The sequence below is a fragment of the Anomaloglossus baeobatrachus genome, chromosome 1, assembly GCF_048569485.1.
Source record: "Anomaloglossus baeobatrachus isolate aAnoBae1 chromosome 1, aAnoBae1.hap1, whole genome shotgun sequence".
NCBI classification, from domain to species: domain Eukaryota; kingdom Metazoa; phylum Chordata; class Amphibia; order Anura; family Aromobatidae; genus Anomaloglossus; species Anomaloglossus baeobatrachus.
The window spans coordinates 128,864,941-128,887,685 of NC_134353.1; the positions used below are offsets into that span (position 1 = coordinate 128,864,941).

Below are 22,745 nucleotides of genomic sequence, written 5' to 3' on the forward strand. Positions count from 1 at the left end.
CCTCCACAAAGCCCTGATCATCATCATCATTGAGTCTATCTGGGATTATATGAAGAGACAAAAGGACTTGTGGAAGCCTATATCTACAGAAGATCTTCCAAGAAGTTTAGAACAATCTCTTTGCTTAGTTCCTTCAAAAACTGTGTGTAAATGTACAGGAAAGAACTGATGCCATTTTGAAGACATTGGGCGGTCACACTCAATAGTTATTTGATTTAGATTGCTATTTTGTTCATTCACGTGGCATTAGCTAACTGCAATAAACTTGCATGTTGATTTTATTCAACCCTTCTCATCATAAGATGCTGATGTTTAGGTGTTAACTTCTGTGGTCGGTCGTTTTTGTGAGATCTTTGTTACATTTTTATATCATTTTTGTTATGGTACATTATTCTGACTGATAAGTAAAAATCTGAGGATCTTCTGTAACCTTTACCTGTCTTGTGTAAAGAAATTATTTTCTTTCTCAGGTCTTGTGACATTTCTCTTCTATGTGGTGCCATTGCTTACAGCATGAAATGAAAAGGGGTTTCTTTGTTAAGTAACGAACTTCTAAAGTCATCTGTTTACTGGACATTTGTTTAATGAATAATTAGACTTACCTGTGGTTGAATTCTTGCTAATTAGAATTTTGGAGTCTAAACTTTAGGTTTGCTCCTAAGACTTCCATTGGTGTGTACTCATCTCATTTTTGCAACATAATCTTGGATGACTTTGATAGAAAAGTTATTTTTGTTACATTAAATAACAATCGCAATTGCCTATGAGTTTTTTGTAGTATAGCATCCCATAGAAATGTTGATTCTGAAAGGTAACTAAAGGTTTTCTGACAAATCTATTGGGGTGTACTTCTTTATGTTAAGCACTGCATATACACATGCACATGAGTTACATTTAAAAAAGGAGAACAATTACTTTTTTTGGGACAAAAACCTTAGCTTTGAGTTAAAGTCTACCCTAGAGAACCATAACACAAGAATAATAGTATTAATCATAAGAAAGCTTAAGTAGAATTCCAGATGCATCAGAACATATGTATCAACTTATACAAAACTTGTCAGGTATAAAATCCATCACATTAGTCCCAATGGGATTTACGTAATGCACCCAACTATTTGTAAGAAATAATAACATCACAACACACAAAAACAGATTTGCATACTAAAACTCGGAGGTCTCAATATGGTTTGGATGATTCCTACAAAACAATAATAATCTGGATGATGTAAAATACCATACAATCGCTGATAGATAATAAATAAATTGTCATGAAATTATACTCCAAATTCACATGACTATATGAAGGTAGCAGTCAAGTACTATGACATGTTACCCAACAATGACTGACGCAGTATTGCCGTAGGTTTTCGATAATGAAGGAAATGTTAAAGTTTTAAACATTGTTTGAATTTGTCTTTTTACAAGTGATCATTGTCCTACTTGTGCTCCAATCACTTTATGGAGATCAGTGCTACATTTTGTTATTGTGTATCATCGTTACCATTTTAATTCTACCTAATAAATGATAATTACATCATATGCCAAAAGTGCTAAAATATTACCAAGCAGTGCCATGTTTGCCCAGCTAGCTGCAAAGACCAGACCACCGATCGCAAAACAAACCGGACTGGTCTGTGATGATGCACCTTATAGTATTTGCCACTGTAATATGGAGCACCACACTCATGTTCACTAATATTAAAGGTTAATGCATACCAAATAAGTTATTCTTTATCCATAGAAAGCTATAGAAAGTTGTGCACAGTACTCTACTATTTGTGGCAGTCCTATAGACCATGAATAGAGCAGAGCTTATTAGCTATGCAGATCCTGTTCTTAGGTTCCCAAGCCCTGTACTTGGAATCAGTCCCAGTGGTTGGAACCCCAGCAATCAATAAGCCATCCTTTCTTGTATGGGTAGGATGAAGGTTCACTTCATAAGAATAAGTCTTTAGGCACCCCCCCATCCCAAACACACACACACACACACACACACACACACACACACACACACACACGTCACTATATATAGCATTGTGGACAACTATGAGAGTCAAGCATAAACTGATATCCCAAATTTTAGCTTACCGAGATAAGAAGTGTCTACTGTTGCTTCTTTTTTTTTTTCTTCTTCTTAGCCCTTTTAACAAATAATTTCCATGTCTGGGAAAACCGCTTTTCACACAGTGGCAAAACTTGAAGCTCATGGGCCCCAATACAAAAGCTCTGATTATTGCAATTCTTTAATAGTGCGGGTCTGTTCATAAAGGCCAAAGTGACTTTTTGGTCCCCTCAGGCTCCAGCATACGATACGATACGATATGATACACTTTATTGATCCCGTGGGAAATTCTGGTATCACAGCAGCACAACTTAAATAATAACATGAATTACGTAATTGACAAGACAGTAGAGTTGACAGAAGAACATTATACATTAGATTAGGACATACACAGCGGGTGAACTGAGAAGTAGAAGAAATAAAGAAGTAAACATTCACCTTGATGATTTAACACTAATGTTATTGTTGTACATTACCATAGCAGTTGGCACAAATGATTTCCTATATTTTTCCTTCTTACACCTCAGAAGGATTAGCTGGTTACTGAAGGTGCTCTTCTGTCTCATGAATAGCTCATATAATGGGGGTGCATTATTATTCATAATCACCATACACTTTTTCAGAGTTCTTCTCTCCACTACCTCCTCAAAAGAGTCAAGATTGCAGCGAACAGCGGAGCTTGTCTTCTTAATAAGCTTATTCAGCTTATTAGCATCAGAGACCCGCACACTACTACCCCAGCATATGAGTGCAAAAAAGATGGCACTTGCCACTACAGACTGGTAGAACATTTCTAACATTTTGCTGAACACATTAGGAAATAGGAACACATAAGGAAATACAGTTTGCTCATCCCCTGCTTATAGACCCTCTCTGAGTGGCATCTCCAGTCCAGTTTGCTATCAAGATGGACCCCCAAATATTTGTAACTCTCCACCTGCTCCACCTCCTGACCAGCAATAGTGATGGGTAAACATTCCATCTTTCTCCTGCTATAGCTGCTCACCAACTCCTTAGTTTTCTTAACATTTAGTTGTAGATAGTTACCATGGCACCAATCCACAAAGTTCGACACCACCCTTCTATATTCCTCATCACCCTGGTCCCCCCTAATACATCCGACTACCACGGAGTCATCCGAGAATTTTTGAAGGTGGCAAAAATCAGATTTATACCGAAAGTATACCAGAGCGATGTCAACGTCACCACTTATTGTAGTTACACCCCTGGCTTTACATTACCAATGAGCAAGAGACATTTATTATCAGATAATTAGGGGGAATCCTCGAAACTGAAATTTGGTTTAAGTGGCAGACCATCGCCTGACATCTGCAGTCAGCAAAAATAGGGATAAGACAAGCTGGATCCCAACTCATCCAAACCTAAGATTTCCCAGGGTTAAGAACTTCCAGTGTTCCCACCAAACACATAACATACATGCTTGGCCAACATGAACTGGCATGATCATGGCAGATTCACATGATATAGGGTTCTGTCAACTGATTGTCCATGGAAACCAAATAGTTTTTCTATCATGTGTCACGAGTGTTGTTTCTGTGTTATAACCATTTTTCTGATCTGTTTTAAAAACTGAAGTAGTAGACTGTCTGAACTTCATATTACCCATTGACTCTAAGCAATAGATAAAATTAAAAACAGATTAAATACAGATGGAAAACTGAAGTTCATCGTACGTCTATAAGTTTCATCCATTTTTAAAGGGAACCTGTCACCAGGTTTTTACTCTATAAGCTGCGGCGACCACCAGTGGGCTCTTATATACTGCATTCTAACATGCTGTATATAAGAGCTCAGGCCGCTGTGTAGAACATTAAAAACACTTTATAATACTCACCTAAACCAGTCGCTACGGTGGAGTAGGGTCAAATGGGCATCTTTGTCCTCCAGTGTCGGTTCCTCCTCTATAGGCCATCTTCGTCCTCCTTCTGAAGCCTGTGTGCATGACGCATCTACGTCATACACACTCGCTGGTCCCACCCATGTGCACTACAATACTTTGATCTGCCCTGCTCAGGGCAGATCAAAGTGCACCTGCTAAGGATCTGAAAGCCAGCGAGTGTGTATGATGTCGGACGCGTCATGCACCGCGGCTTCAGAAGATGAAGGACAAAGATGGCCGAAAGAGGACGCGCCGGCACTGGAGGACGAAGACGCCCATTTGAGCCACATCCACCACAGCGACCGGCTTAGGTGAGTATTATAAAGTGTTTTTTATGTTCTACACAGCAGTCTGGGCTCTTCTACAGTATGTCCACCCATATCCTCTCCACCGCCATTAACTTGAGAACGGCAGCAGCTATAGGCATAGAAGTAGTGTCTAGGTATAGTAAAGTAGCCATGCGCTACGAAATGAAACCATCTATAGCGCCACGTGGTGTAAAACAACGGAGTTCATTTTTATCGCGTTGAATCACAGTAACTGAACAAGTGTACTGACCTGTTATCTTTTGCAGCAGAGGACTCAAGTCCGGCTCATCACACAGGCATTGTATAAGAACTTTTCTTATTTGTCCTTCAGCAACTTCAAGATCTTTATTAATCATGACTTCTCCAGTCACAGAGTATATGTAAACCAGTAACATAAGCACGTCTTCAATATTGTAGTCATCCTGCCCTCTTTCGTTATGAGACTTAATCCTGGGGTACAACTGATTGAGGAGTGCAGGCAGTTCTGATTTCCCAGTATTCTGCAATGAGAAAAACAAGTACATCAGTGTTATGTACACTTGCAAATAATGTTGTATAAAAGTAGCGATCAAAGCCACAGGCACATGAGCCCACAAATATTTTGATTGTTTAACACTAGAACTACTGAAGTAGTAATTTTGACTACTTTGCACCATGTATTTCTATATAGGTGTCACGAGTCCAGTAGTTCTAGTGTTAATGGATGATTTCTGACCTGTGTAGACCAGCAAAAAAAATTGAAAAATGAGAGTTTCTAGGAAAGCACATTTCCGAATGGCCTGTCTAAATGGGCCTTTAGTTTTCAGGACCTAAATCTAATGATGTGTTTTGTGTCTTAAATAAGCACTCCCATTAAAAAATGTTTCCTCTTTGCGATCATTATACTGTATTATATAGCACTGTTTATTTACAATTGCTCATTTTGCACTCCTATCCAGTTAATTCTTCTGTTTTCCATTAGGTGTATGACATGATATGATTAAAAACTGACTCCCTGAATCCTTGTAAATCCTGTGTAGAAACCGGAATTTTATTTTCCCTGCATCAGTCATCGCTGCAAAAGTCCCTGGCTTGGGAGAGGAGTGGCAGCTGGGTCAGGAGTTGAAGAGGGGAATGATTCATGCAGCGACAAGGGGCTTCCTGTTTTTACATAGAGAGGAGAAAAGAGAAGAGTTAACTGGGTAGAAAGGCAAAATGAACAATTGTAAGTTCACAGTGCCACATGTTAAAAGGATACAAAATTTGATGGGAAAGCTTCTTTAAGCCACATCTTCTATCACAATTTTACACATTTTGAATGAGTCTGATCTAGTCTTTAGCTGCAGCCTCTGCAGGTTAAGTCTCATTTGGTTCACTACACTGTTCATAAAAAGAAAAAAAATAGATAAAACGCTATTACTAAAACTTCAATCCAATTAGTAAAAATGAAGCTTTCATTCCTAAAACCAGGACCACTACATCTTTTACTAGGAATTTTTCTGATTTTGTGCACTTTATCAAAATCTCTCTAAAAATATATTATAGAATGGACTCCTTTTTTAAACTATTTTTAATGCCTTAGCCTATTGCCAGCTTACTAGGTGATCCCAAAAATAAAGAAAAAAAAATCAATAAAACTTTAGTTCTTAGAAAACTATTTTTTTTTTTTAATAAACTACAGCATATCCTGATTATCAAAGTTTAAATATATAATATTGGGGCACGTCACATAAACAGCAATCGTTGCACCCCTTCTGTTGGCACAGCTTACTCTTTGCCTGGCGCACACATGCTGCAATGATTTTCTAATAGTTAAAGGAAGTTCAGCAAACAGGATGGGAGATGACAGGCAGCTGAAAAGTCCCAAATGCAGCAACACATGTATTATTGATAGCATTGTGTGGAAACCCACATCATAAATACTAAGCCCTTTTGTTAAAGAGGGGAGCTGCTTTTTATCTCCAACCAGCACTGCTGGGAATAATAATGCCAAAATGTCACTAGCAGATTCATAAATTGATGTCCTGCCATCTCCTGGGGGTTAAACTTAGAATGTAAGAAAATAGTAATTACTTGATTTACACTTGTTTGTCTTAATGATACTTCGTATTTACTACTTACTTTATCGAGAAACAAAATATTTACATGACCAGGGACATTATACATCTACTTGGAATATAACAGATATTATGTAAACTTTGAACTAGGAACCAATAACTTATAAAATATACTAAACATGAAGTATATAGTAGATAAGAATTTAGACAAAAGTGATAATATACTTCATGGAAAACATAACGGCTCATTCAGACGTCCGTGCACATCGGTCAGTGGTCAAATCATGGACTGCAATGCACGGACTAAAGGGTACTTTACACGCTGCAATATCGGTACCAATATCACTAGCAAGCGTACCCTGCCCCCGTCAGTTGTGCGTCACGGGCAAATCGCTGCCCGTGGCGCACAACATCGCTAACACCCGTCACACGGAATTACCTTCCCTGCGACGTCGTTGTGGCCGGCGAACCGCCTCCTTTCTAAGTGGGTGGTAAGTGCGGCGTCACAATGACGTCATACGGCAGCCGTCCAATAGAAGTGGAGGGGCGGAGATGAGCGGGACGAACATCCTGCCCACCTCCTTCCTCATTGCAGCCGGCCGCAGGTACGAGATTGTTGCTCGTTCCTGCGGTGTCACAAATAGCGATGTGTGCTGCCGCAGGTACGACAAACAACCTCGCTACTGAATAGACAACGATTTTTGGTAAGTGAACGACGTCTCACATACCAACGATTTTTGCCTCTTTTGCGATCATTTAAGGTCGTTCATACGTGTTACACGCTGCAACGTCGCTAACGACGCCGGATGTGTGTCACAAACACCGTGAGCCCGACGATATATCGTTAGCGATGTCGCAGCGTGTAAATGGCCCTTAACTGTGGTTCTAATGACCGGAGCATGCCAACTTCCTATATTTCTATGCCATGGCCAGTAATGGCTTAGCGGGCCGAGATCGAAATCAACAGATGTCTGTGTAGGAGACTTAGGCGGGCTGTACATGCTGCGACATCGCTAGCAATTGCTAGCGATGTCGAACGCGATAGCACCCACTCCCGTCGTACATGCGATATCTGGTGCTTGCTGCCATTGCGAACATTATCGCTACGGCAGCTTCACACGCACATACCTGGTCGGCGACGTCGCTGTGACCGCCGAACAATCCCTCCTTCAAGGGGGTGGTGCGTTCAGCATCACAGCGACGTCACCGCGACATCAGTAAGTGGCCGGCCAATAGGGGTGGAGATGAGCGGGACATAACATCCCGCCCACCTTCTTCCTTCCGCATCGCCGGTGGACGCAGGTAAGGAGATGTTTGTCGTTTCTGCAGTTTCACACACAGCGATGTGTAGTGCTGCAGGAACGACAAACAACATCGTATCTGCAGCAGTAACGACATTATGGAAATGAACGTGACACAGATCAGCGATTTTTTACGCTTTTGCGCTCATTCACCGTCGCACCTAGGATTTACACATTGCGATGCCGCTATCGGCGCCGGATGTGCGTCACTAACGTCGTGACCCCGACGATATATCGGTAACGGTGTCACAACGTGTAAAGCCCGCCTTAGGCCTGGCAGTTGGAAGACTAGGTCCCAGGCAGCAGGATAGGCCAGACAAAGTACCCCAGGAAACAGCGGCAGCAGAACTGGATGAACTTAGCCATGTCTGTTGTGAAGGTGAAAGAGCTAAATAAATGTTTACATCTGTTTTGCTCACAGCTGTCTGGTGTCTTGTGTTTAACTAAATCATCCAAGATGGCAACCAGCTACGAGGTGATGGACGGTACTCCTAAGACTACAGTAAAGGTATGTCAGCAAACTGCATCTTTTTTCTGACTACATCTTTTTTCTTGTGGTCACAGAAAAGGCAGCTTGTGGCCCAAAAATTCATAAAGTTTTGCCACGTTTTTGCCTCATTTTTGTTAATGCGTTTTTAAAGGAGAAACAAAATATGATAGGATAGGATAATTGAAGGATAGCTAGAAATAGACACATAGATAACAAAAATAGATAGAAATAGATAGAACATATAGAATATATAATAAGAAAGAACAGATAGAATAGTTAGAAAGAAATAACAGAATAACTCGATAGACAAAGCAATAACTAGCTTGGACAGCTGTTTTTTTTTAAATTATTGTTTGGTAAAAAAATGACCTGGAGTCTCACCCATTTATCATTTCAAGCCCAGGAACAGCAGCAGCAGCTGTCTGCTGTACCTGGGCTGGTTATGAAAAATAGAGGGAATACCATGCTTTTTTTTTTATTATTTGATTTATTTTTTAATAAAATGACGTGGGTTCCCCCCATTTTTTTTAAACCAGACAAGGTACAGCAGACAAATGGGGGCTGATATTTTTAGGGTGGGAAGGGCCATGGTTATTTGGCCTTCTCCAGCCAACTGGGGCGCTGGACCCGCGTCTTCCTGTTGCCATGGTACAGTGGCAATCGGGGTAATAAGGAATTAATGGCAGCCCACAGTGCCACAAAGCCCTAGATTAGCAATTGCAGTCATCTATGAGACTCTCCATCACTAATCTGTAAGTGAAAGTAAATAAACACAATCTCCTAAAAAAATCCTTTATTTGAAATAAAAGACAAAAAGCATCCTCTTTCACCACTTTATTACGCCGCAAAACACCCCTGCATGTCCTACGTAATCCACACAAGGTCCCATGACACTTTCAGCACTGCTACATCTGAAGCTCACAGTGAGTGACATAGAACATGACTGCCCACTGTGAGCTCCAGGCAGTGACTGAAGTGAGTAGCGCAATTAGCCGTGACATCCCTCAGGTGATTTGTGGTCACAGGTGGTGGACTCCAGCTGTGGCTAACCTGAGTGAGGTCACCGCTGATTGCGCGGCTCACTTTAGTTTCTGCTTGAACCTCACAGTGGGCAGTCATGCTCTATGGCACTTGCTGTGAGCTTCAGATGTAGCAGTGCTGGAATCGTCGTGGGACCTCGTGTGGATTACGTCGGACCTGCAGGGCAGAGGTGTTTTGGGGGTTAATAAAGTGGTGAAGGAGAGTGTTTTTTTGTCTTTTATTATAAATAAAGGATTTTTGGGGTGTCAAGCTCTGTGAACTGTAAAGAAAGTGATACATGGTTTTCTAAATATTTTAAAAATATAAATCTGAAAATTGTGACGTCATTTGTATTGAGCCCCCTGTAATCTGATATCCTTAAATAAAATCTTGAGTGACAAATTGCCTCCAGAAGTCACCTAGTTAGTAAATTAAGTCCACATGTATGTAATTTATTTTCAGTATAACTACAGCTGTTCTATGAAGGTATTTTGCAAAAAAGAAGGGGCAAAAATTTCAGCCTCAAGATGTACAAAGGATTTGCAGCAGTAATTGCAGTGAAAGATGGTCCTACAAAGAATTAACTCAGGGGCTGAATACAAATGCAAGTCCCAATTTTTAGATTTATATTTTTAAAATATTTGGAAAACCATGTATCATTTCCTTTATACTTCCCATATACTTGCTACTTAGTGTTGGTATAACACATAAAATTCCAATAAAATACATTTACGTTTGTGGGTGTTATCTGGAAAAGTTCACTGGGTATGAATACTTTTCAAGGCATTATACATTTCTCACAAAAAGTTAGGTATATTTCCTTTTCAGGTGAAATTTCAGGATGATCCTAAAATGCACTCTAACCTTTTCAGGTGAACTTAATGTGAATGCACAAGTTTTTAATCCATGAATTGCCCCAAAAATGTAGGGGTTCAATTAGAATTAGTATTTAAATAATCCTCATCATGCTGTTCACATTATGGCATCATGAGACCAAGACGACACCTAACAATTGATCAACAGTAACTTGCCATTGTGAAGCTTAGAGCAGGATATTCTAGGACAGAAGTGGTCACTAAGCTTAAAGTGTCACAGAGTGTCATCAGCATGTTGCAATAGAGATACAGAGAGACTGGAAGAGTCACAGAAAGGCAGAGGAGTGGATGTCCTTTGGCCATATTCCACACAGATGACTGTTTCATTGTGAACAATGCCCTTCCGAACCGGACAATGAAGGCACACACAATTCCACACACATTTAAAGGAGGTGAGAGGCATCCAAGTATCATGTCAGAGCTTTCTAAACAGTTTACATCAGCGTGTTCTGCAAGCTAGATGACCTGCAAGGGTAGTTAACCACACCATCAGGCATAGGCATCTTAGTCTTGATGGATAAGGGACCAGTGGGCCTCAGTGCTGTTCACTGATGAAACTCAATTAATGCTGACCAGAAATGATGGCTGCCAACAATGTTGTAGTTGTCACTGAGAGCGCTATGCATCAGCCACTGTTGTCACCTGACGAGCCTTTGGTGGTGGTGTTACAGTGTGGGCAGGTGTGTCTAGTGAGTACAAAACTGCTCTACACCTTGCGAATGATAGTGACAATCCCCTATTGCTTGAATAACATCATTAATCCAGTCATTGCACCTCTGAACAACACAGGCCTGATTTCATCTTCATGAATGACAATGCTCCAGTTCATCTAAGTTACATCATTAGGGAACAGCTGCTGGAGACTGGGGTACCTCACATGGCTTCAAGTGGCCTGCACTTTCTCCAGACCTGAATCCCATAGAAAACCTAAGGAATCAGCTGAGTTGCCATGTGGAGGCTCATAACTCTGCTCGCCAGAACCTCAATGACCTGAGGGCCGCCCCTTCATGAAGAGTGGGATGCCATGCCTCAGCAGACAATAAGTCCACTTGTGAACAGCATGAGACATTGCTGTTAAGCTGTAATTGATGCTAATGGCCACACGACAAGTTATTAAGACACTGACTTTTTTGAGGTTGGTACACCCACTACTGTCATCGGCTTTTGTTTCAATAAATTGTTTGAGATGACGAAATCTCCATTGCATGCTTCTAGTTAAATGCCCTACGTTCATGATAAAATATATAGTAGTGTATCAGTCAATACTGCCATATGAAGACTTGTTTATTGTGGGACGAGTTGTACTTTTGAATAACTCCATTCACTCTGCCACATATTGTATTGGAAAACATGAAAAAAATTCCAAGTGTGGTGAAATTACAAAAAAAGTGCAATTCCAGTGTTGGTTTTCAGTTTTTTATTTACTATGATCACTATATGGTAAAAGTAACTTGGCAGTATGAATCCCCAGGACATTACACATTCATAGACATTAAACATATACAGTTATTATTTTTTGTATTTAATTGGTGAAAAATTAGGCTTTTGTCACCATTTTCCAAGACCCGTAGCGTTCTTATTTTTCGGGATCTTTGGCTGGCTGTGTTATGGCATATTTTTTGCATCTTGAGCTATCGTTTTTAATTATACCATTTTTGGGTAGATGCGATGTTGTGATCACCTGTTGTTGCATTTTATTGCAATATTGCAGCGACCAAAAAAACCATAATTTTGGGTTTTCGATTCTTTTTCTCGTTACGCCCTCTACCAATCAGATTAACTTATGTTATATTTTGATAGATCGGGCATTTTTGAATGCAGTGATACCACATATGTGTATTTTTTGTTTATTTTTAATCGTTTACTTTTCAATGGGGCTAAAAAGGGGTGATTTGAACTTGTGTTTATTTTTTAATTTTTTCATAATCTTTTTTTATACTTTTTATTGTTTTCACTAGTCCAGTAGGTGACTTCAAGCTGACAGTCCAATCACTTCTGCTGTACTGCAGCAATGCTCAGCTGGCATTCACAGGAACTAAATCATGACAGTGACAGGGGTCCTCAGCTGACCCCCGGCTATAAAGACAACCTATTCGTACCCAGTGATCACGTTACGAGGCTGCCGAGGTCAGCGGAGAATGACGCGCTCCCCCACTGGTGGGTGTTAAATCCCACTGTCAGAGATTGACAGCAGAATTTAACAAGTTAACAGGGACCTGTTAGCTGTACATGTTGGCTGAACAGATGCGCGAACCTGCATTACAGGGACACACGCGACCTTAGAGGTACCGGTACTTCCAACATTGCAAAGGGTTTAAACAGGTTTTTCCTTTTTTTCCCACTTTTTTTAAACTGATCAATACATGGAAAATTGGAAACAAAATTAAAAATGTGGTTTTCAGTCTTATACAAGTTAGTCATGAGAAGGGATACTGATAAAAGAAAAAAGAAGGCAAGCGTACCAAAAGAATCTTTCCACCATTCCAGTGCTGTTGCTTGGACCGATTCAACTTAATTATATGTCAATTTCTGATAACATCTTTGCATCTTAAAGGGAATATGTTATCTACAGATGTCCTACATATGTCTGGTAATCACTTTTAAACCACTACAGCAACAATTCCTATAATAAGATCCATATGCATCACTATACAAAACACCAATAACACTCATCCGCAAAAGTAAAATTGTTTGAGGTGATTTTTATATAAGTTTGATTTCTGAATTCAGTAAAAATTTCAAAAAATTCCATCACATAGTTTTTTCACAAACACTGACTGCATAGGTTTATGCATCAGTACTTGTAGGGAATTCTGTGCACTTGAAGGAAAGCTATGAGAATTTAGAATTTGTCAAGAAACTTAACTATGAGGATCAAGGATGGTCAACATGTGGTGATCTGAAAGTTCTCTAATTCCTTGGGCAGCAAAGAGGATACACAAAGTATCTATGCTTTTTGTGTGAATGGGACAGCCAAGATAGGAGCCAAACTGGAGCCCAGAAAATTGGCCTACGAGAAAATCTTAGACCCAAGAACATAGTTGCGGAAAGTAATGTTGATCCCACTAAAGTTCACTAAAGTTCTCCTGCCAACAATCCACATTAAGCTTGGACGGATGAAGCAGTTTGTGAAAGATCTACCAAAAGAAGCAGATTCTTTTATGTACCTGAGTACCAAGTTTCAGGGACTTTCAGAAGCAAAACTGAAGGAAAGCATTTTTATGGGTCTCGATATTTGGAAACTCATGAAAGATGAAATGTTTGAAACAAAAATGAAAGCTGTTGAGAAAAGGGCTTGGGATTCTTTTAAAGAAATTGTGAAGACATTTCTAGGTGACGAAAAAGATCCAAAATTTAAGTCCATTTTGGAGAACATGCTGAACCGTGTCAAAGCCTTAAGTTGTCTGATGAATTTGAAGTTACATTTTTTCCATTTCCATTTGGACTACTATCCTGAAAACCTTGGTGCTGTTAGCAAAGAGCAAGGAGAAAGATTTCATTAGGATATCAAGGAAGTGGAACGACAATGCCAAAGTAAATGGAACATGATCATGATGGAGGATGACTGCTTGATGGTTCACAGAGAAGATCTGCAGGCCTTCTATAATAGAAAAGGGATTGAGAAAAGATTTGAAGAGGAAAAGTCGCAATCATTTATTTCCAATAAAGTTGCAGAATGAATGTTCAATAATTTTTAATATATAATACTGTGTACATTTTTTGCTACAATAATGATTTTTCTTGCTCATCTCATACATAATTCCATGAGTGTTTTGTGCAAAATCCACACATGGTTGTTAGAAATAGAGGTTTTTTGTTTGTTTTTGTTTTTTTTTTAAAATCAGGCCATAAGAAAACATAATCAGTCATTGGATTTGAAACAATTTTCATAAACCCAAAGTTTGTATACTGTGTAATCAATAGAATACAAGAAAATTAATAAACAATAACTTTATACAGACATAATAGTCAAATGACATATTAATATTGATACAGCACAAGTGAAGCTAAAATGGATACCTGTCCTCTATGAGGTATTATATGATCACGTGATGTCTTCTGCATGTTACCTTGAGTCACATGATCGGATCTCATTACTGCAGCTTTATGTAATCAAGGAAGTGCATGGCGATTACTATGCATTCTGAATAGAGTGGAACCAGATACACCTGCGTAATTAACCTATATTTTAAACTATTGGATGTTTTAGACTTCAAATAGTTTGCATACCAGGATATCACCACCCCTGGATGAAGCATTTCTGTGCGAAACATGCGTTAGGAGCATTGGATCCCTGGTTCCCTGACTGCTAGATATTATTTCTGATTTTCAATGTATATACTTGACTCTTTGTAGCAAAATATGCAGATTATTCTATGACTCAATAAGGTAGGGTATTTTCCTCTACATTTCCATGTGCGGTCTTAATATTAATATGCTATTTTACTTTTATATAGAGTGGGGTTTTTTTCTAATTGGCTTGCATTAATTTTGATTATTGGTAGCTGATAATCACTTTTAACTGTTTCATTTTTGGTTACAATTTATATTGTATTAACGTTGGCAGATTTTTTTTTTAATATTTGGACTTCTCATGCTGTATTAATAAGTGGCCCATACATTATAGTCTCAGTGCATGATACCTACAGTTTTCAGCACTGACTATATGTAGGATTAGCAGGTATGCATATACCTTCCCTTAACTACAGACAATTTCTGCTGATCTCATTTTGACTACAGTGGCAATTTAAGGGTTGATTTGGTTCACTGCTTTTAACAAGATTGGAATATTGCAAGTGTGAGCGAGCCCTCTGTTTCCAGATGTATCTTAGCACCTTTGAAATACATTAACCATATGGGATGTCTATAGGCAGACCCATAAATTAGGCAAGGTTATTGCTATTCCTAGAATAGCACACAGAAAACCTTGTGTTGTTCAAGCTAGTTTCAAAGCCTTTTTTCCACCTCTAACAATTTTCACAAATGTCAACTTTAAAAAAACACATAAAGAAAGGCAACAATGCAGCAAAACGTATAGACATTTAGCATAAAAAAATACAAATTTTCCTAAAAGTTTTTGATATCCATACCATCTAGTATTAGTACAGTATAGTATTAACCCACACGTGAATGATAATAAGAAACCCTAATATTACAATTATAGTTTTACACACTACTTTTCATTATTAGCTGTTGATAGAACCATAGTATCGTTTTTCCTCAAAAATAAGACCTATCCTGAAAATAAGCCCTAGCATGATATTACAGGATTTTTGGATTATAAGTGAAAGATAAGCACTACTCCAAAAATAAGCCCTAGTTACAGTCTGGGCCGACGTTAGAGGGAGTCAAACTGTGCAATTTCTCAGGGCCCCCACTCTATTAGGGACCCCAGAAGTTGTATTCCTAGGTCAAGATTAAGGAAATTTGATGACTTCACAGTCATGTGACATGATATAATGAAAGGTCTCTTAATTGAGGGAGTCTAAATAAGCTGTACAGAAGACAGGCTGGTATGCAAGACTGGCATTAGGGGGATGGAGAGGAAACTGGGAAATTTCACAAGGCCCACATTCTCCAAGGGGCCCGAGCGTTTATAACATGATAAGACTGCTTAAGGACCTTTCTGATATCACGTCATGTGACTAGGTTGTCACCCAAAGGTTTCTTAATTGCCGGAGTCTAAAGCTGAAGAGGAGACCGGCTGATATGTCTGTAAAGTGTATGTGTTGACAGATTGATGGATGGATAGATAATAGATAGTTATATGGATGGATAGATAGGCAAGAGATATCTAAATATATACCGTATTTTTCGGACCATAAGACGCACTTTTTTCCCCCCAAATGTTGGGGGAAAGTGGGGGGTGCGTCTTATGGTCTGACTATAAGGTTGCGGGTGCGGGGAATGAGGGTGCCGCGGTGGAGCGGGTCATCGGCGGCACCAGCAGGCTGTAGAAGCCTGCAGCAGCCTGCCGTGACCACGTGGGCCCGCTCATTACATATGCACGCCCATCCTCCCGCCCATCATCTCTCAGCGAAATCGGCGCTGACTGATGGGCGGGAAGGGGGGGTGTGCATAATTAGCAGCCGGCCGTGATCACCCCTGGCAACTACAGCCTGGAGTGATCATGTGCGGCTGTATTCACTGCTCCCCGTGCATCATTATCAGCGCGGGGTGCAGTGAATCAGTGTACTCACCCGTCACCGTGTGTGGAGCCGCCCCCCTGCAGCACGCGATGTCTTCCTGTCTGTGCCGGCGGTCAGCTGATCTGGACACTAGCTGGTGGATACTAGCGGCGCGCACAGCGATGACGTTATCGCGGTGCGCGCCGCTAGTGTCCAGATCAGCTGACCGCCGGCACAGACAGGAAGACGCGATGCTGCAGACAACGGTGATGGCTCCACACACGGTGACGGCTCCACACACGGTGACGGCTCCACACAGCGGCGCTGCAGCTGAGACAGAGATCGGTGCTTCAGGGAGTGAGGAAGGGTAAGTATAAACGTTTATTTTTTTTTCCTGTGCCACAGGATACACGCCATTTACCAGGATGGGGGTATTTCATGAGCAGGATAGATGGGGGCATATCATGAGCAGGATGGATGGGGGTATTTCATGAGCAGGATAGATGGGGGCATATCATGAGCAGGATGGATGGGGGCATATCTTGAGCAGGATGGATGGGGGCATTTCATGAGCAGGATGGATGGGGGCATTTCATGAGCAGGATGGATGGGGGCATTTCATGAGCAGGATGGATGGGGGCATTTCATGAGCAGGATGGATGGGGGCATATCTTGAGCAGGATGGATGGGGGCATTTCATGAGCAGGATGGATGGGGGCATATCATGAGCAGGATGGATGGGGGCATTTCATGAGCAGGATGGATGGGGGCAAATCTTGAGCAGGATGGATGGGGCATTTCATGAGCAGGATGGATGGGGGCATTTCATGAGCAGGATGGATGGGGGCATTTCATGAGCAGGATGGATGGGGGCATTTCATGAGCAGGATGGATGGGGGCATTTCATGAGCAGGATGGATGGGGGCATTTCATGAGCAGGATGGATGGGGGCATATCATGAGCAGGATGGATGGGGGCATATCATGAGCAGGATGGATGGGGGCATTTCATGAGCAGGATGGATGGGGGCATTTCATGAGCAGGATGGATGGGGGCATTTCATGAGCAGGATGGATGGCGCATATCATGAGCAGGATGGATGGAAGGTATATTATTAGCAGGATGGATGGGGGGTATATTATTAGCAGGATGGGGGGGTATATGAGCAGGATCATATACAAGGCAGGAGGATCCTTATCAGAATGGGGTACCTTAGTAGAGAATTTGGGGACATTACCCCCATAACAGTGTCAGCAGCAGATCCTCGCCCCATAACAGTGTGTCATGACCATATTTTTTGGTTAAAATTTTATTTTCCTATTTTCCTCCTCTAAAACTAGGGTGCGTCTTATGGTCAGGTGCGTCTTATAGTCCGAAAAATATGGTAGATAATAACACACACACACACAAAAACACAGAGTTTGGAGAGTTAAACACAGAGTTTGGAGAGTTATGTTGATGTTCCAGAATGCAATATGATTTTATTTGAATAAATTTTAATTTTTGATCAAGAATAAATGTGGATTTTTATTCATGGTAGTAAAATAAGATATCCCCTGAAAATAACCCTAGACCATCTTTCAGAGCAAAAAATAATATAAGACCCAGTCTTATTTTTGGAGAAACACGGTAGTCATAATATTCTGTATCATATACTATAAGATGCATGCACTTAAAGCGGACTTTTCTCTGAACATGATCATTTAAACAGTATGTCCTCTAATTGCTGCTGTTTTACAGATGATGGACAAATTATTTGTTTTCTGTGCCCCACTGTTCCAAAAGTAATAATTCCATTTGTACCGCCCCGCGGGCTCGGCTGCGACCGCCTAGCCGCTTGGATCCGTGCTCGTACGGTGGGTGGTGGCTCGAGCCTCTCACGGACCCGGGGGTCACGTCACTCTGCAAGGGAGTTGGTTGCGGGCATATGCTGGTGTGATGCAGCGCGGTGCGCGGCCCCAAGGCTCTGGTGTACTCACTATGACACAATACACTGGAGTCTCTGGTAAACCGAACGGGGCCCGCAGCCGCAGCCGGCTGCAGCTTCTCCCGGAATAGGTTGGTGGTTTCCGCCTTTCTCTTGCACCTCTTTGTATGGATGTTTTGACTCCTATGCCTGAGCAACGGTAGTCCGCTCCCCGACTTGTAGATGCCGTAAGAGCCCATTTGTCCGCAGACGCTTGCCCTTTGGGTCTCTATGCATTAGCGGTGGCTTTACCCTGTATGGTTGGGCTGTTGTCTTCTAACAGGTCTTGTGTGGGATAGGTCCTAAAGTCCAGTCCGCAATCAGTTGATTTGACTAGGCCCTGTCAATTCAGGGCTTTGTACTGGATCTGAGTACCCCTCCTGGTGCTCCGGTTTCCAATCGGTTCAACGGTTCGGTACCGGTGGGCCACCGCCCGAAACCGGTCCCTACGGTTCCACCGGCTGTAATCTCAGCTCCTGCAGGCGGCCACCACCGTCTGCCTCCTTGCCAAAGGTGACTGGGCTCTGGCCCAGCTACCGGGGTAGTCTGTTGGCAGGCCTGGAACACAGGTCTGCCCTTGAACTTGACTTCTCACACTGCACTACCACTTGTGTGTTTGTTTTCCCGCCTCCAGGCCTGTGAACTCCTCGGTGGGAGGAGGCCACCGCCTGGCTCCGCCCCCTGGTGTGGACAAGGGTTTCTAGGTTGGTTGCTGTCACCTACTCGGGGAGGGGGTGTGATGTGTGTGTGACTACCTGGGACGACCTGACTAGTCCAGAGCGTCACACATTCGACCAACTAGACGTACACCACTTCTCTGTTGTCAGTTGCTTTTTCTCCTCTATGATCAGGGCTGGTATCAGGGAAGAACAAACTGGGCAAACACCCAGGTCCCCCACCTTCATAATGGTCCCACTGGGCTCTTATATACAGTATTCTAACATGCTGTGTATAAGAGCCCAGGCCACTGTGTAGAACATAAAAAACTATTTAGAATACTTACCTAAACGGTCCCTGCGGTGGATGTGGCTCAGATGGGCGTCTCCGTTCTGCGGGGCGGGCGCCTCCTCTTTCGGCCATCTTCGTCCTCTTTCTGAAGCCTGTGTGCATGATGCATCCTACGTCATACACACTGGCCGGTCCTGCGCATGTGCACTACTTTGATCTGCCCTGCTCAGGGCAGATCACAGTGCGCCTGCTCAGGACCTGAATGCCAGCGAGTGTGTATGACGTCAGACACGTCATGCACCGCGGCTTCAGAAGATGGAAAGCAAAGATGGCCGAAAGAGGCAGCGCCGACACCGGAGGATGAGGACGCCCATCTGAGCCACACCCACCACAACGACCGCTTTAGGTATTATAAAGTGTTTTTTATGTTCTACACAGCGGCCTGGGCTCTTACATACAGCATCTTAGAATGCTGTATATAAGAGCCCACTGGTGCTGGCCGCAACTTATAGGGCAAAAAAGTGGTGACAGGTTCCCCTAAAAAAATTGCAGCAGGACCCATTGCAACTTCATGGTCATCGAACCATGTCATCACGAAAGGTCCTTTGCACTATAGAATCCTAGAAAAACTGAACAGGAGGAGACAACTAGTAAGTTCTATAGTATGTGTCTGTTTTTATATATATATATATATATATATATATATATATATATATATATATATATATATGAAAGAGGGTGTTTTTTGTAATTTTATTTCAAACAAAAGGATTTTTTCCGTGTTTGTGTTTATTTACTGTCAGTTACAGATTAGTACTGGTGGGTTGTCATAGACACCTCCCATTACTAATCTATGGCTTAGTGGCAGCTGTGGGCTGCTATTAACACCTTATTACCCCAATTGCCACCACACATAGGCAATCGGGAAGAGCCAGGTAAAGTGCTGTGATTATCACATCTACTAATGGATGCGAAAATTCGGGGTTGCCGTAGGCTGCTATTTTTAGGCTGGGGGTGGCCCAATAAGCAGGGGCCTCCCGAGCCTGAGAATACCAAGCTCCAGCTGTCGAGGTTTATCACAGCTGGGTATCAAAATTGGGGGGACCACATGCAGTTTTTTACAATTATCTATGTAAATTAAAAAAAAAACGTTGCATACGGTTCCTCACAAAGCCAAGGTAAGTGCACAGCTGGGTGCTGCATCCTGTAGCCATGGCTTTATCTGTGCTGGGTATCGTAATATGGGGGGACCCTATGCCAAATATTTTTTTTATTTATTTTTAAAACACGATATAGACCCACAGACAGCGCCTGAGATTGCTTGCAGGCAGACGCTGTCACACAGGCTGGGGGCATGTCTGACTGCAACTAATCACAGAGGCCGGTGGGCGGGACAAGCAGCGCATATGAATGTGCCTAATGTGTGGCTCCAAAAGTGAATGAGCAGTGTACAGCTGTGGCATAGTCTCAGTAAGTATGAACTGCTTGCTTCATTCTCATTTTCTTTTTTTTTTTTTTTATTTCACAAGTTGCTGGATCTGGATCAACACCCAGAATCACGGGCCCGGAACTCAGGTAAGTTTGAAACCGCGCGGATCCGGACTTTCACATTCGGGGTCCGCCCATCACTACAAATAAACTATCACTATATGCCAGTGAATCACTGATACTTTTGTAGTGCAAGGTTTCTGCATGCCGGAGAAGATTGGAGTGGAAGTACCACTGATTCGCCGCTACCTGCGCAGAAGGAGTGTGAAACTTGTACCCAAAGAAGGGATGAACACTGAGGAGAAATTAGGAGGGATGGAGTGCGCAGGCGCGAGATTTCATGACAAGCACCTGACATCACAGTGACAGGCTGATGGAGGACGAAACATATAATAATGAATTGAAGAGGCAGCACCATTTTCCTGGAAACGTACTGACCAGAACCTGAAGAGTTCATATTTGGTATTCTTTGAATCTCCTTTTGCAAATAGCCCCCTCAAGAAGGAATAAAAGAGGGTCTCTCGTGCTGCATACTGTATATTTCTAAGGGGTACTTTGCACGCTGCGACATTGCAAGCCGATGCTGTGATGTCGAGTGCGATAGTCCCCGCCCCGTCGCAGCAGCGATATTTTGTGATAGCTGCCGTAGCGAACATTATCGCTATGGCAACTTCACACGCACTCACCTGTCCTGCGACGTCGCTCTGGCCGGCGATCCGCCTCCTTCCTAAGGGGGCGGGTCGTGCGGCGTCACAGCGACGTCACACGGCAGGCGGCCTATAGCAGCGGATGGGCGGAGATGAGCAGGATGTAAACCCGTCCACCTCCTTCCTTCTCATAGCAGCCGGGACGCAGATAAGGTGATGTTCCTCGCTCCTGCGGCTTTACACACAGCGATGTGTGCTGCCGCAGGAACGAGGAACTACATCGTACCTGTCACTGCACCGGCATTATGGAAATGTCGGAGACTACATCGATGATACGATAACGACGCTTTTGCGCTCGTTCATCGTATCAAAAAGGTTTTACACACTACGACATCGCAAGTGACGCCGGATGTGCGTCACTTTCGATTTGAGCCCACCGACATCGCATCTGCGATGTCGTAGTGTGCAAAGCCGGCCTAAGACTAGGACCTCCAATTGATGGCACAAGAGACAACAGACCAGATTATCTTCCTCTTTAAAAAAATTATTTGCACACATTTTTCCCAGGGACTATAAGTTTCCATCTGCCGACTTGGCATTCTCCTTAAGGAGAAGCTTTACCCATCAGACCTCCATCAAGGGCTTCTTACCCAGTCTTCTACTTTGCATAGATGAGGGGAAAGAACCCTCAAAACAGCTTTTTACAAATTTAATTGCTTTTCTTTTGCAGGACATTCTGGTTTGTCTTTACATGCTAAGTTATGTGGCAAGGGCTTTAGGCTATATGCGCACGCTGCATTTTTGCCACGATTTTTCACGTTTTTTGGTGTAGTTTTGTTGTCAGGAAGTTCGTACTTTTGTCTTCCCAGCAAACTGTATGATAATTCAGATTTGCTGTACGCACGTTGCAGTTTGTTTTGTCTGCAGTTTATTTGTTAAAATCTTGTTACAAAAAAGAAGCAGTATGTAATTTGTATTGCGTTTTTGTCACGTTTTGTCACCCATAAAAATCAATGAGAAAATGAAGAATGCATGGTACCAAATGGGTGGATTTTGCATGTGTTGTACTTGCGTTTTTGTCACAAAATAAGCAGTTTCTCTCTCTCTCAAACGGACTGCGCGATATGCGGGCATGTCACTCAGAATGAACATGGGTTAAACTGTAACATCACTGCCACAACACATGCCATACTGTGAGGCCCGCGGCTGTGAAATTAGTGGTTCACCCAAGTTCATTCTGATCGTGCGGCTATGTCATGCTCTATGATGCTTATTGTGACAGGACAGGGATGTAGCAGAGCTCAATGCCCGTAGGACCTCATGTGGATTACTTCGGACTTGCAGGGGTGTTTGGGGTTAATAAAATGGTGAAAGAGGGTGCTATTGGTATTTTATTCCAAATAAAGGATTTTTGGGGGTTTGTGTTTATTTACGTTCACTTACAGATTAGTGATGGGGGCAGGGTCTCATAGACAACTGCCATCACTAACCCAGGACTTAATGGCAGCTGTGGGCTGCCATTAACTCCTTATTACCCTTATTAACCCCTTATTACTCCTTATTACCCACTACCGCA

At 42.2% G+C, this 22,745-nt stretch overlaps 1 protein-coding gene across 1 annotated transcript in view; it reads right to left on the minus strand.

Moving 5' to 3' along the window:
* Nucleotides 1-22,745, minus strand: part of SCFD2 (sec1 family domain containing 2) — a 745,236-nt gene that overhangs the window by 455,449 nt on the left and 267,042 nt on the right. The window contains exon 5 of the mRNA XM_075347035.1: nucleotides 4,521-4,770. Within this exon, the coding sequence (XP_075203150.1) occupies nucleotides 4,521-4,770 (250 nt within the window). The remainder of the gene's footprint in view (nucleotides 1-4,520; nucleotides 4,771-22,745) is intronic.